This window comes from Puntigrus tetrazona, unplaced genomic scaffold (assembly GCF_018831695.1).
Source record: "Puntigrus tetrazona isolate hp1 unplaced genomic scaffold, ASM1883169v1 S000000148, whole genome shotgun sequence".
Taxonomy (NCBI): Eukaryota; Metazoa; Chordata; class Actinopteri; order Cypriniformes; family Cyprinidae; genus Puntigrus; species Puntigrus tetrazona.
The window spans coordinates 1,565,249-1,578,853 of NW_025047824.1; the positions used below are offsets into that span (position 1 = coordinate 1,565,249).

The 13,605-nt window shown below is 42.9% G+C and overlaps 1 protein-coding gene and 1 long non-coding RNA gene across 2 annotated transcripts; one reads left to right on the forward strand and one right to left on the reverse strand.

The window, feature by feature from the left end:
• Positions 1-5,043: 5,043 nt before the first annotated feature.
• LOC122332712 lies at positions 5,044-13,603 on the reverse strand. The gene is made up of 3 exons (XR_006248519.1): positions 13,583-13,603; positions 13,402-13,460; positions 5,044-5,146 (listed from the first exon to the last, which is right to left on the reverse strand). It is a non-coding gene; the product is annotated as an uncharacterized LOC122332712 (long non-coding RNA).
• On the forward strand, positions 6,258-10,555 carry LOC122332706 (cytochrome P450 2B4-like). Its single transcript, XM_043230081.1, has 9 exons — positions 6,258-6,546; positions 7,239-7,392; positions 7,593-7,745; positions 7,915-8,075; positions 8,210-8,383; positions 8,463-8,604; positions 9,099-9,286; positions 9,762-9,903; positions 9,985-10,555. Exons 1-9 carry the CDS (start codon positions 6,352-6,354, stop codon positions 10,173-10,175), a joined length of 1,500 nt encoding a protein of 499 aa, XP_043086016.1. The 5' UTR covers positions 6,258-6,351; the 3' UTR covers positions 10,176-10,555.
• Positions 13,604-13,605: the final 2 nt, after the last annotated feature.

A 13,605-nucleotide genomic window follows, 5' to 3' on the forward strand; every position in this document is an offset into this window, starting at 1 on the left:
CCGTCCGTCCCCACGCACTACACTCTCACCCATCACCACTGAACCTAATGGAGGGTTCCTTACAGGCTGCAAATCAGCTATCATCTCTGTAATATCTTCTGCTCCCTGAGCCTCACCAGCATCCTGAGGGACAGGGGGGGGAGGAATCTCTTGAGATGCTTGCCTACTAATAACCTGTGGTGCTTCTGACACCAAAACAAACAAGTCTCCTCATCCAACTCCTCCTCACGAGGCAGCACAGGTTCGACCAATGGAACATTGGGCCGGTCAGGGAGGGAATCCTCTTACCTGAGGCTTCAATAAAGACCGTGTACATGCTTTAACTTACTTAAATCTGTAGTAGGAGCAATTGTGTACACAACACCCCCTTCCTTCGGTGCCTTCAGGATCTGGTACACCGCTGAGCTCCAGAGGTCATGAATCTTATGTCTACCTCTCACACTACAGTCGCGAAGATACACAAGTTGACCCTCCCTCAGAGGTATGTCACGCACCTGAAGGTCATACCTAGCTTTCCGGCGATCGGCTGCGGCCTCCAACCGCCCACGAGCACCCTCAAAAGCAACCTGCAGCCGATTCTGATGCTCTAACACCCACCGATGGACACTACCTGCCAATGGTTCTTCAACCCTACCAAGCAAAAAATCAACTGGAAGTCTAGGCTCTTGCCCAAACATCAGAAAGTAGGGGGATTCCCCCGTAGATTGGTGAGGTGTGGTAGGCGAAAAGCACCTGGGGGAGACAAGACGGCCACTCCCCTTTCCTAGATAACGGCAGTGTGCGCAAAAGATTGTGTAAGGTCCTATTAAAGCGCTCACACTGGCCGTTTCCCGCTGGATGGTATGGGGTTGTACGTGACTTTTCCACCCCATATAACCGACACAACTGCTGAATGAGGACGGACTCGAAATTACGGCCTTGGTCGGAATGGATACGGCCCGGCACCCCAAACTTACCGAACCACTCAGCCACCAGAACCTGGGCCACAGTCTCAGCCCGTTGGTCCCTAGTCGGTACCGCTAAGGTGTACTTGGAAAAAATGTCAGTCATGACCAAGACATTTTCTACCCCAGAATTCGAAGGTTCCAACACAGTAAAATCCAATGCCACGATCTCGTTTGGCGTGCAGCCAACAGATGTCCCATGAAGCTAACTGGGGTAGGCTGAACACCCTTAGCACACTGACACCTTTCACACTCCTGGCACCAGCGGCAATGTCCCCGACATTCCAGGCCAGTAGCACCGCTGCCACACCAACTGTGTGGTACGCTCTACCCCCTGGTGCCCATGCTGTTGGTGCAGTTGTGTCAATACCTCAGACTTCATGGCAGATGGCAGCAACACTTGGAGGACCTCTTCTCCACCGTCTGGACGAAACACACGCGCGATAAAGCACCCCTTTAATCTCCTCAAGCGATCCCACTGTCTAAGTAAGACCACAGCAGACCTGGAGAGTTTCTTTCGCTCCTCAACACTTGGTGGCGCTTTCCGCCTCCAAAACACCAGTAACTCTCCGATAACTGAATCAGCCTGCTGCTGGTCACCGATGTCCTTCCTAGAAGAGCAAGGAAAGGATACTATTTGATTTACCTGACTCACCACCTCCCCTCGGCTAGCTTGACGCAATGAGGTGGGAACCACCACACCTGGACCCATGTCCAGAACTTCTGCCACGGGGGGATTCTGACGCGACAAAGCATCCGCGTTCGATTTGTCTTACCAGATCTGTATTTGATTTCAAAATCAAAACGCAGCCAGCTGGGCAGCCCAGCGCTGTTCCATGGCACCCAACTTGGCAGAGGTCAGGTAGCTAAGAGGATTATTATCGGTATAGACTACACACTTATGACCCAGAAGGTACTCCCTAAACTTCTCAGTCATGGCCCACTTGAGCGCAAGAAACTCCAGCTTCATGGAACTGTAGTTAGATGTATTGCGCTCAGTGGGCCTAAGACCTCGGCTACCATAAGCTATGGGACGTACCTTACCCTGCTGCTCTTGGGAGAGGACTGCCCTAGCCCCCATGACTAGCGTCCCACCTCCAAAATAAAGGGAAGCGAAAAAAGTCTGCATAGGCGAGCACAGGGGCTGTGGTAAGTCTATACCTCAACTCCTCAAAGCCACTCTGACACTCACTAGACCAGGCCTGCTCAAACTCATTAGGGCCATGCTTGGACCTTTTCGGGGCTGCCAGCTTTGCCACCAGCCTGTGGAGGGGGGCCGCCAGTCTTGCGAACCCCTCACAAAACGCCGGTAGTAGCTAGCAAACCCCAAAAATGAACGCAACTCCCAAAACACTATTGGGCTGAGGCCACTTTAAAACTGCCTCGATCTTACCTGGGTCCGTAGAGACTCCTCCTGAGGAGATCACATGCCCCAAATATTGCACCTCCTGCTTAAAGAATCGCATTTTGATAACTTGGCTTTCAGGCCTTCCTAAGCAGCCGGCTTAAGACAACCTCCATTCGGGCTAAATGCTGATCTACTGACACCGAAAACACTACGATATCGTCCAAATACAAGAGCAAAGATTGGCACTGTTGGTCCCCAAACAACCGCTCCATTAATCGCTGGAAGGTGCTGGGGGCATTACAAAGGCCAAACGGCATCCGGTTCCATTCAAATAGCCCGAATGGAGTACAAAACGCAGTCTTTGATTTATCAGCCTCACTTACAGGGACCTGATTATACCCGCTGGCAAGGTCCATGGTGGAAAACCAACGTGCCCCCGCCAGCGAGTCTAGTGTCTCCTCAATGCGGGGCAAAGGGAAAGCATCCTTCCTTGTCTTAGCATTTAAATGACGGTAGTCTACACACATACGTAGGCTACCGTCTTTCTTTTTAACCAAGACAATTGGTGACGCATACGGGCTGCAGCTTTCCCTTATTACTTGAGCTTCCATCAATTGATTAATGTGTGCCTTGACGACCTCGTATTCCGACGGAGGAATGCGCCTATAACGCTGCCTCACGGGTACGTCGTCCATCAAGGGGATTTCATGGGAAATGAGACTGGTACATCCCAAATCACCCTCATGTATGGAAAATACAGATGCATACTTTTCAAGTAGTGCCCTCACCTTGCCTTGGTCTTCTGCTGACAGTACAGACAAATCAATAGCCCTAATTTGTTCCTGTACCGACTGGGCAGCCTGTGCGACCTGCGTACTCACCCTAGCCGAAACCACTGGAACTTCTGAGATCTCTGGGGGTAAGCTGACCACATAAACCTGGTTGACCGTACCCACCACTGTGCTAGCATATACCACCACATCAGCTGTGCTAACATTAACCACTGTGAGCTGTGGCCCTGCAGCTCAGCGGGAACTAGTTTTCCGATGGTTGCCCAGACTGCACACCCCTCGCCGAAGCGGAATCTGCACGTGCTGGTGGAAAACGAGGAGGCCTTCGTTCCCCAGTACACTCCCTGGCAAAATGGCCAGGTTGCTGACATCGACGACAAATAACCTGTCCGGGCCGGGATAATTGAGAGTGTGGTTGAAAATTTTGAATCTGAGCCACACTTTGAGTCAATTGATTCAATTGCTGTTGCTGCTTTTTCAGCATTTCTCTCAACTCACTGAATTCAGAACACGCTGCACTACTACTTTCCAGGTGCTGGTGTCCCTGTACCCCATATTGTATACCATAAGCAGATGGTGCGGATTGGCTACGACCACGCGTTCCCCCAGGCAGACCCTCCCGTTCCCCAGCGCATTGCTTCGCTCGAACGTCCAACAACATAGCAGTAGGTTGGCGACGAACAAACTGTTTTAGTTCACGTCGAAGAGCACCGTCACGAACGTGTTCAACAAATTGGTCGCGCAACAAAATATCTGCACTTGGCCTACCATGAGGCGACTGTCGCTTACTTTTCCCAGAGATTTAGCAGGACTAGGAAAACTCTAATAGAGTCTCCCCATCCTGTTGTTTTCTGGAAAAAAGACTCTTGAAGAGCTACATAAGAACTAGTGCAGCCATACAATTCGCATAAACGCCTGAATAATTTTGTTTGGATCCTCCCCTCTCGTCCCCTTGGCCGATATCGAATTTCGTCTCTCGCCTCTCCCTCCAAATGATCAAACAAGAAAAACGCTTGATCAACAGCAGAGAGATGGCGAGAAGTCGCATGCAGGTCTGAGCCTCCTCCACCCACTCCTCAATCATAATGCCAGATCTACCATTAAATTTTGAACAATTTCGATCTCGTGGAACAAAAACAAATCGATCCGTCACTGAAGAACTAGGGACAGCAGGCGGAGGATCTACCACTGCTGGAATAGAAACATTAGAAGGACCAGGTTGTGCAACGAACTTGCTCTTATCGCAATTTTTCATTATCTGCCCTCAATTGGGCTACCAATTCTCGCAATTCACGTAGCTCTTCATCCATAGCTGCAAATTACAAATCACTCACCACTACGGATGAACACTCTTTAGAACACCTGCTCCTGCAAAAAGATAACAAACAAACCAAAAAAAAAAAAAGAAAGAACACAAAACCAATACTCACGTCTCTGCACTAAACCATAACGAGATCCTGCCGACTACGCCAGAATGTAGCGTGAGGGCATGGAGGAAGAGGAGCAAAACACACCTTACAGATGTTAGCTGGTAACTTTAAATCCTTCACCTATAGCGAATCCGACTACGCCACCTGGAGAGTTCTCCCCAGGAAATAGAACTAGCTCAAATATGACTATTTGGCCACACAGGTTCAATTCTCATATGAATAGGCGAGAGACGTGAGTAAAGCATGAAAGTACAAAATTTATTTTCACAATTGTTTCACCATTTAAAAGTCACATTGAATCCTCATCACCTACTGCCGGCAGCACTCTCAATGGTAACTGCAGTAAATCAAATAAAATTTTGTAAACAAATATATATATATATACACAAACTATTCCAAAATGGATGTAGGTATTAAATTACCAAAACAAAAACAAAAAAATAAGAAAACCAACTCACAGGGCTGAGGTCACCCACGGGAGTGATCACCAGTGCTGAATTTAGCCAAAAGCACACTTACACCTCCACACACACACACACACCCGACACACTCACTGCACACACAAACGTGTCCACAGCAAATGATGAAGTGACACCACCACCTCAAGCTCCTGCACCCGTGGAACCCCAGCTCCTGTAAGAAGATAAAAATAAAATGAGTATATGCAATGTGTATTACACAAACCAAAACCTTACACACTAATCCAGGCAATAATGTCACAAGAAAAGGAAAGGGAAACGAACAAACAAATTCAACCAAGGCAAACTAATGTTGAATATAAACAATACAAAATGTCCAACAAAACAAAAATACACAAATTATAAAAAGGAAAGAAAAAGAATACAATTTTTGTAGTTCCACAATGGAGGAGCAAAATCCACACAGGGCACCGGCTACTCCATAATCAAATAGATGCCCTCAAGCAGAACCACTTTAAACAAAACAAAAACAAACAATAATAACCAGTAACACAAATCACAATCACAGGGATCAGTAGTAGATAGCAGGTAGCAGGTAGCAGATAGCAGGTAGCAGGTAGCGGGAAGCAGGTAGCGGGAAGCAGGTAGCGGGTAATAGATCTCCGTCAGATCAACTAAGACTTCCGAGTAACCGAAAGTTCACGGCGCGACAGGAAAAAAACGTCAGAACGGCGCATTTAATCGCCCAGGACGAAAGGAGAATCCTACAAAAAGATATGGGCAATTAACACCATTACCACTTGCAAATCACACACTAATATTCCCCTTTAACCACCACCTAATGAGAGACTTACCAAACCGGAAAAAGTATGCTCAGACGCATTCACAAATTGGGATTCGCATCCTCAGTAATACCAATAACAAGCTAGGGTACAGGAAACTGCCTATTATTCAAACTGCGCACTCTCGTCCATACCAACCCATTTTCTAGCAGTATTAAGCGCTTACCTGAATAAACAGCAGTCATTAAACTCATGGCCATCGACAGAAAACAAAGGAAAAGACAGGCTAAAATGAAATAACAAACGATTAGTCCACAACATTATAAAGAGACAAACGAAGAGCTAACTGCTAACACATACCTAAAACACAAGTCAACATAACAAAAAACCAAAAAGGCGGGGCCGGAGGTGACGCATGACCCAACAAAGCCAACCTGCTCTAAAATAGGTCACACTTACTGCTGATTGGCTGTTACAAATGTCAGTCACCATCACTTATCCAATACGATCGGTCACATCAACAACACTGAAAGGGTTAACTGCACGGTGAACTCCCACCCTCTTTCCACCCGTTTACTTTTATAAAACTTCCCAGTCGTTCGCTGCTCTTGTGTTTGTCTTGAGACGATCTGTCAGCATGTGGACGGCTCTTACGAACTTAGATCTGGCCGCTGTATGCCTGGCTCTGATTCTGGGCATGATCTTTATGGTTCTGTTTGAGATCTTCAGGATCATTTCACGCAGTAATCAAATCCCACCTGGTCCCAAACCTCTGCCTTTTTTGGGAGTGTTACCACAGCTTATAAAGAAGCCGATGGAGTTCATAAGATCGGTGAGTCTTTGCTGATTCGATTGTGTGAGCTTTACATTTAACTCTTGCATATTTTGAAACTAAACGTTCAACGTACAACGCGCAGGGCGTCGCTAGACCTCTACTGGTATAAATTTTTAGTTTTAACAGTTTACCTTATTTGTCATTGTGTTCATTAACATTGTTGATTCCCGCAAAAATATGCAACGTATGAAGTAAATCACGCTTGTGATACGCGAATGAGAACGTGATTAAAGTGCGTCTTTAAATAAAATCGATCATCTTGACTCGATCGTCGCTGCCTCCTGCGTAGATGGACATCAGTTGTTTTCAGGAGAAGAGAAGTACAAAGGAGAGATGATGAGTTTGAGGGAGGTAAGACTTGATAAACAAACTACTGTACAGACCCAGCCAGACGAATCTTACACGTTAGAGGTCATTTATGCATTAAACGAGGTTAATTTTCATGTTTTATATATATTTTTAGTTTTAGTCATATTTTTAAATACAAACATGTTTACCAGTGTTTTCGGTTTTGTTGCAGTGTAGGAGTAGTGGTTTAAGCAACAGAAGTTTGTTCAGAAGATTGTGTTGCACACAGCAGGCTTTCGAGAAAAAAGTGATTTAAAAAAAGTTAGCAACGCATGGTAGAATTACCTTTCTGTTCACAACAATTACTAAATGTAAATGCTCTGTTAATCTCTTCTGATCAGGTGTCTCAATATGGCGAGATGTCTACTTTGTATATCGGAAGGAAGCCGACAATAGTCCTAAATACAATCGAAGTCATTAAGGAAGCATTGGTTCAGGAGGCTTTTTCTGGAAGACCATCTATGCCTCTTATAGACTGGATAACTAATGGACTTGGTCAGTAGGCTAACACGTTATTTAGATTTTTTAAAACGTCGACTACATAATATTTCATTACAGAATCATTTTTGCTTCAATGGTTTCAATATTTCATGGAATTTTAGATGCAAATAAAGCAGCTTTACTTTAAAGAGTGTGTGCTTTTGAGAGCGAAATGAGAGCCATGCCACTTTCCTTTTAAAATGTGTTTTTCTTAGGTATTATAGTAGCTAAGTTTGGTCACTCCTGGAGGCAGCAGAGACGTTTTGCTCTGCACACGCTCAGGAATTTTGGCCTGGGGAAGAAATCAGTAGAAGATCGCGTGTTAGAAGAAAGCCGCTATCTGATTGCTGAAATGCTTGAAGCAGAAGGTATGAAACGTTCATGATCTATTTGAACTCATTTTACAGTGTTTGGCTGCAAACAAGCTCATCTGTCAAGATTTCTCGCATGTGTGACAATAATGTTGACTTTCAGAAACATTGATTTAATTTTACTTTACATTGTGTTGGATTTAAAAGCACAGGTCTTTCTTTGTAGGCAAGTCTATGAACCCCCATCATGCCATACAGAATGCAGTTTCTAACATTACCTGTTCCATCGTGTTTGGAGATCGCTTCGACTATGATAACAAACGCTTTTCATACCTTCTGAAAATCTTGAATGAAAACTTTGTGCTCGCTGGGTCGGCTGCAGGACAGGTATGCTCAGATTCTTCATTTTTTGCAGAAAATAATTTTATGTTGTTTGTTACTCTTGGGCGCAATTTAATTTCAATTGTAGTTGCATTATTACTGATCTCATTACATGATCTCATAATAGGTTACTATCTTAGATTTTCAACTTAGCCCCCGTCATCAAGCATTTCCCTGGCCCGCACCAGAAGGTCATGCAGAACTTCACAGAGTTATTGGGTTTCATCCGAGATGAAATAAAAGAACACAAGGAAACTCTGGATCCAGACAGCCCTCGAGACTTCATTGATGCCTACCTGCTGGAGATCGAGAAAGTGAGATCACTTTACATGCATGCATGCAGAAAGTATCTGTTTCTTCAGTAAACTGATGAGTTTGTTTTATCTGGAGCAGCAAAAGTCCAACGAGGACTCCACGTTTCATGAGGAGAACATGGTCATGTCAACAGCTGACCTGTTTGTGGCTGGAACCGACACCACATCGACCACCATCAGATGGGGACTCATCTTCTTGATTCAAAACCCAGATGTACAAGGTGCTAAAGATTTTGCCTATTTACGATGAAATCAGAGATCCTCCATAGACAGCAGCACAACTGAAATATTCCCAGATCCAGAAACGTAATGTTTATTAAATACATCTGTAAAACAGTTCATGTGGGATCACTGGCTCATCTTTTCAGTTTTGCAACGCTAAGAGAATGCTTTTTTTGCTACACGTTGCTATACTCTCTAAAACTCGGGGGAGAAGAATAGTTATTTTTGTTTTCTTTGAACAAAAAAAGTACTCTCGTAGCTTTGCAAAACTGTTATGTCACACAGACAGTTTTACCAACGCTTTTACTATGTTTCAGAATGGGTCTATAGAGAGCCAGATAGCTCTCAGATTTCATCAGAGATATCTTAATTTGTGTTCGAAGATAAACAAGGTCTTTCAGATTTGGAACGACATGAGAGTGTGTAATTAATGACAGAATTTTCATTTTCTTGGGGTGAAGTGCTGCTACTTTCCTTTTGTCGCACCACACAGAGCGATGTCACGAGGAGATTGTTGGTGTTCTGGGATACGACCGTCTGCCCAGCATGGATGACCGTGAACGACTACCGTACACATACGCCACTGTCCACGAGATTCAGCGTTGTGCCAACATTGTACCTTTAGGAGTCGTTCATGAAACCACTCAGCCCACAAAACTACGAGGATACGACATTCCCCAGGTAATGAATGGAGCGTGAATGAATGATTGAGTCATTTTCACTGAAAAACTTTTGAGTCAGATCTTATCGCTGATTATGTGAATCCAGACAATCTTATGAATGATTAATTTCGCAAACACAATTTTGAGGCTTTTCACATGTACTCTATGGAAGCTGCTGTTGAAAAGAAGCTTATAGAAGTTTTTGTTTAATTCAGTGATTAATTGTGAGATTAAAGTTGCAATTACATTAGATTGTAATGAAAATTAGCATTTCTAACTATAAGAGACTGGATTAAGATATATTTTTTTCCCCTCCAAATCAAGTTTTATGGTGTACTTTGTGTTTGTAAAATATAAGATTATATAAGAGTGTTTACCCAGGGTTAGTTATGACTGATAATCAGTGATTGCAGTATGGAGCGTGGAACTAGATAGAGGGTTAAAAATTAACCTGAGTTTCATTGTGCCAACTCTGCTGAACTTTCCTCATACAGGGAACTATGATCATGACAAACCTAGCTGCAGTTTTCAGCCGTAAGGAGCACTGGAAGCATCCAGACGCCTTTAACCCGGAGAATTTCTTGGATGAGAACGGCAGCTTCTTCAAACCAGAGTCTTTCATCCCCTTCTCACTCGGTGAGTCAGCTGTTTGTGAAATGAAATGGATGAAACTATCAGAAAAAAGCTACTGTAATGATTAGTGTGTTTGTTTATCAGGTCCGAGGGTCTGTCTCGGGGAGACTCTGGCGAGGACGGAGCTCTTCTTGTACATCACCTGTCTCCTACAGAGGATTCATTTCTCCTGGCCGCCCGAGCCGCAGTCCATCGACATGGATGGGATCATTGGTATCGTACGCTATCCTCAAAACTTCAACATCGTCTGCCGTAGCAGAGATACCAAAGAGTGACCATCAGTAACCCCAAACCCATAGACATCTTCATGTCAACAACAAAGCTGCTGAAACACACAAAACCATCTTGGCTCATCTAATTCATTGTGTATAATCTGTTATATAGAACATTATATACATTAACTGTTTGATTACAGTAACAAAAATTATTTATTACCAGTTGTTACGGCATCAGTAGACGCTGATGCATTTTAATAGTTATAAACATTTAAGCATAGCTATAATTGTGTTTATGCGATCAAAAATTAACCGGTTGATCACACATTTTATTAGAATCACTGTAGTATGAATTGTATGTTATTGTGTAGTACATGTATACACATACGTATATGATTTGTATAGTGAAGTGTTGCTTAAATTGAAAAACTGTTATCAAACTGTTCTCGAACTTCTGATTTTGTTTACTAAACTGGCATAACTATAGTCTTCTACTGCAACTTGTTTGCAGTGAGCTAACTTCATTTAGCTCTATTCATTACAGGGCCATGCTCAGACATTTTGAGGGGCAGTGGACCAAACCAAGAAAAAGGGGATGGTTGTTACAAATATACATTAACAGTCAAACATTTTTGAACAGTATTATTTCTGTTATACATAAAGTGAGCATTTGATAAAGTGAGCTCTCCCTCAGTCTCCAAGTCTGCTTCTGCCTCATCTTCAATGGAAGTACAAGTATTTGCTCAGAAATATTTGTTGTTTGACTGGTAATGTATATTTGTAACAACTTAACTATTAACTCTAATTTGTATTAACAAGCACCCACCGACTTAGAGCATCTTTTTCTCACAATGTCTATTTTCTATCATCACTAATGGTCTAAATAGGATGTCTTGTATCAACAGGGTTTTGAGGAGTCACAGAATCCGTACCACCTCCTCACCTGGTAACAGACATTAAAACAGTCGCACTAGTCACAGCAACTCACAGCAAAATTTAGTAGATGTACATGGAGCAGGCCATGAATGCTGCTGCACAAATAATGCATAATGCCCTTACTGGACATAGGGTGTCCAAGTCTCCTTGTTCTGCCTTTGAAGAAGGAAGCTTAAAGTGAACCATGAACCACGGTATTTGATTCTTAAACAGGGATTAATTACTTTTGACAGATTAATTACTTTTCTCACAGAAAGTTTGGCAGGGTTTGGCCAAAGTCTTTGGGAAAATTTAATTCTAAAGCTTTTTGTTGGCTATGGAAAGACGAGGCTTGCCAGTTTCAAAGCACCGTTTGTCACACTGGTTGGTTGACGTATCTCCCATGGTTATACAGTAAGAGAGTTGCCAGTTCCTGTACGAATACAAGCCCACTCCACCAGAAGTGTCACTACTTCATGGGCTGCCTTTTAGGAGTGACACCCTATGGTGGAAAATTAATTTAGACTTATGAGAGAGGGATAGCTGGGGGACCCACAGGGGTCTGTACTTGGCCTAAGAGGTCATGAGGATCCATGGTACTTTTTTTTTGTCTCTTTTCATGTATGTAAAAGTACAGCCGTTAAGAATGGTAACCTTGAGGGGTAAGGCATGGTATAAAAGGCAGGACCGCCCTGTTGTCTTTGTCACACTCTGCAGCAAACTACGTTTCTGTTTCACTCTCTGACCTTTGCAAAGAATAAAATCTTTAAAGACCATTTATTGAGTTTGTCTCTCACATGGTGAGAAACTTTTTAAATTGCCACGACACTCGTTGTTCCATTTGGTTTCTAAGGAAGACTAAGCCATCACTAACAGATAGAGCACATAATTATCCAACTCCTTTAGCAGAGCAGATGGCCCAAAGGAAAGCAGTGTTAGTCATTGATTCATAAAGGATAGAGAGTCTTATATGAGAGGCAAGTCCCAACCTGGTGCCTTCAGAGTGCGATTTGGTCAGAGACGACGATCCTTTTCAAAAACTGGCATACCAAGGGATGTCGGCCCAGTGGCTTGCAGTGATGGTATATTCTAACAAACTGCAATATCCAGCAAAATTGAATGGTGAAATATATATTATTCATTTGTTCTTACCCATACCAGGTCTCTGTTTATCCCAGTGATCTCAAACTCAATTCCTGGAGGGCCACAGATCTGCAGAGTTTAGCTCCAATAATCTCCAAATCACACCTGTTTGGAAGTTTGTATTGATCCGGAAAAGCTTGATTAGCTGGATCAGGTGTATTTGGCCCATTCGAACAACCCCCTGGATTCTGGTTTAAGCTGGTTTAAGCTAGTCTATTGCTGGTTTATGGTGGTCCTTGGCTTTGACAGCACATGACTAGCACAAACCAGCAGTTTCAAATAGAAACCATCACAAATGGTCTACTAGTTATGAACCATTAACTTCCTGTAAAACCATTACAAAATTCTTTTTGTAGTGTATTTTGGCATTTTTTCCAATAAGATTTAATTTCCACCAACAGAATCCATCACATACCAGTAGACATCATTATTTCAATTCCCATTTTTAAAGTATTAAATCCAATACATTTTCTATTGCGTTTTGGGCAAGATTCTTTTTTAGCAGGTCAACATGCAGTTTTTTTTCAGCAGGAGATCTCCCAGTTCAATTTTGTTTACCGGAGACCTGTACTAAACGGCTCAGTTGAATCAGTTGTAAACTTGCAGAGTTGTCAAAAATAATTGAAAATAATCAGTTTGTTCATGAATCATACACTGCTTGGAGCACGTGATATATATTAAAGGCTATATTATAAGGAGTATGTGTTATGAAATGTAGTGTAGTAAAAAAGTATGATCTATAAAATGTAATAAATAATACATTTATTTATTAAACGCACCTCTAGGAGACATCTATTTGATCTGTGAGACCTATTATTTGCTCATCTGCAAATATGTCTGTTGGACGTCTCCTTTTAGATGTCTTTAAGATGTTTATGATTTAGAATGCATGCAAAACAGACATCTGAAACAGACATCTGCTTTCCAGATCTTTAACAGACATCTTGCAGACCTATGCGTGCTATCTGGGTGGTCCACTACTGGTCATGTCAATGTAGCGTGAGGGCATGGAGGAAGAGGAGCAAAACACACCTTACAGATGTTAGCTGGTAACTTTAAATCCTTCACCTATAGCGAATCCGACTACGCCACCTGGAGAGTTCTCCACCAGGAAATAGAACTAGCTCAAATATGACTATTTGGCCACACAGGTTCAATTCTCATATGAATAGGCGAGAGACGTGAGTAAAGCATGAAAGTACAAAATTTATTTTCACAATTGTTTCACCATTTAAAAGTCACATTGAATCCTCATCACCTACTGCCGGCAGCACTCTCCAATGGTAACTGCAGTAAATCAAATAAAATTTTGTAAACAAATATATATATATATACACAAACTATTCCAAAATGGATGTAGGTATTAAATTACCAAAACAAAAACATAAAAAAATAAGAAACCAACTCACAGGGCTGAGGTCACCCACGGAGT

Bases quoted from the DNA above. Each gene is read 5' to 3' on its own strand.
- LOC122332706 (XM_043230081.1), top strand. From the start codon at position 6,352: ATGTGGACGGCTCTTACGAACTTAGATCTGGCCGCTGTATGCCTGGCT. The intron at 7,393-7,592 runs GTCAGTAGGCTA...TGTTTTTCTTAG, and splicing joins CTGGATAACTAATGGACTTG to GTATTATAGTAGCTAAGTTT. The intron at 8,384-8,462 runs GTGAGATCACTT...TATCTGGAGCAG, and splicing joins ACCTGCTGGAGATCGAGAAA to CAAAAGTCCAACGAGGACTC.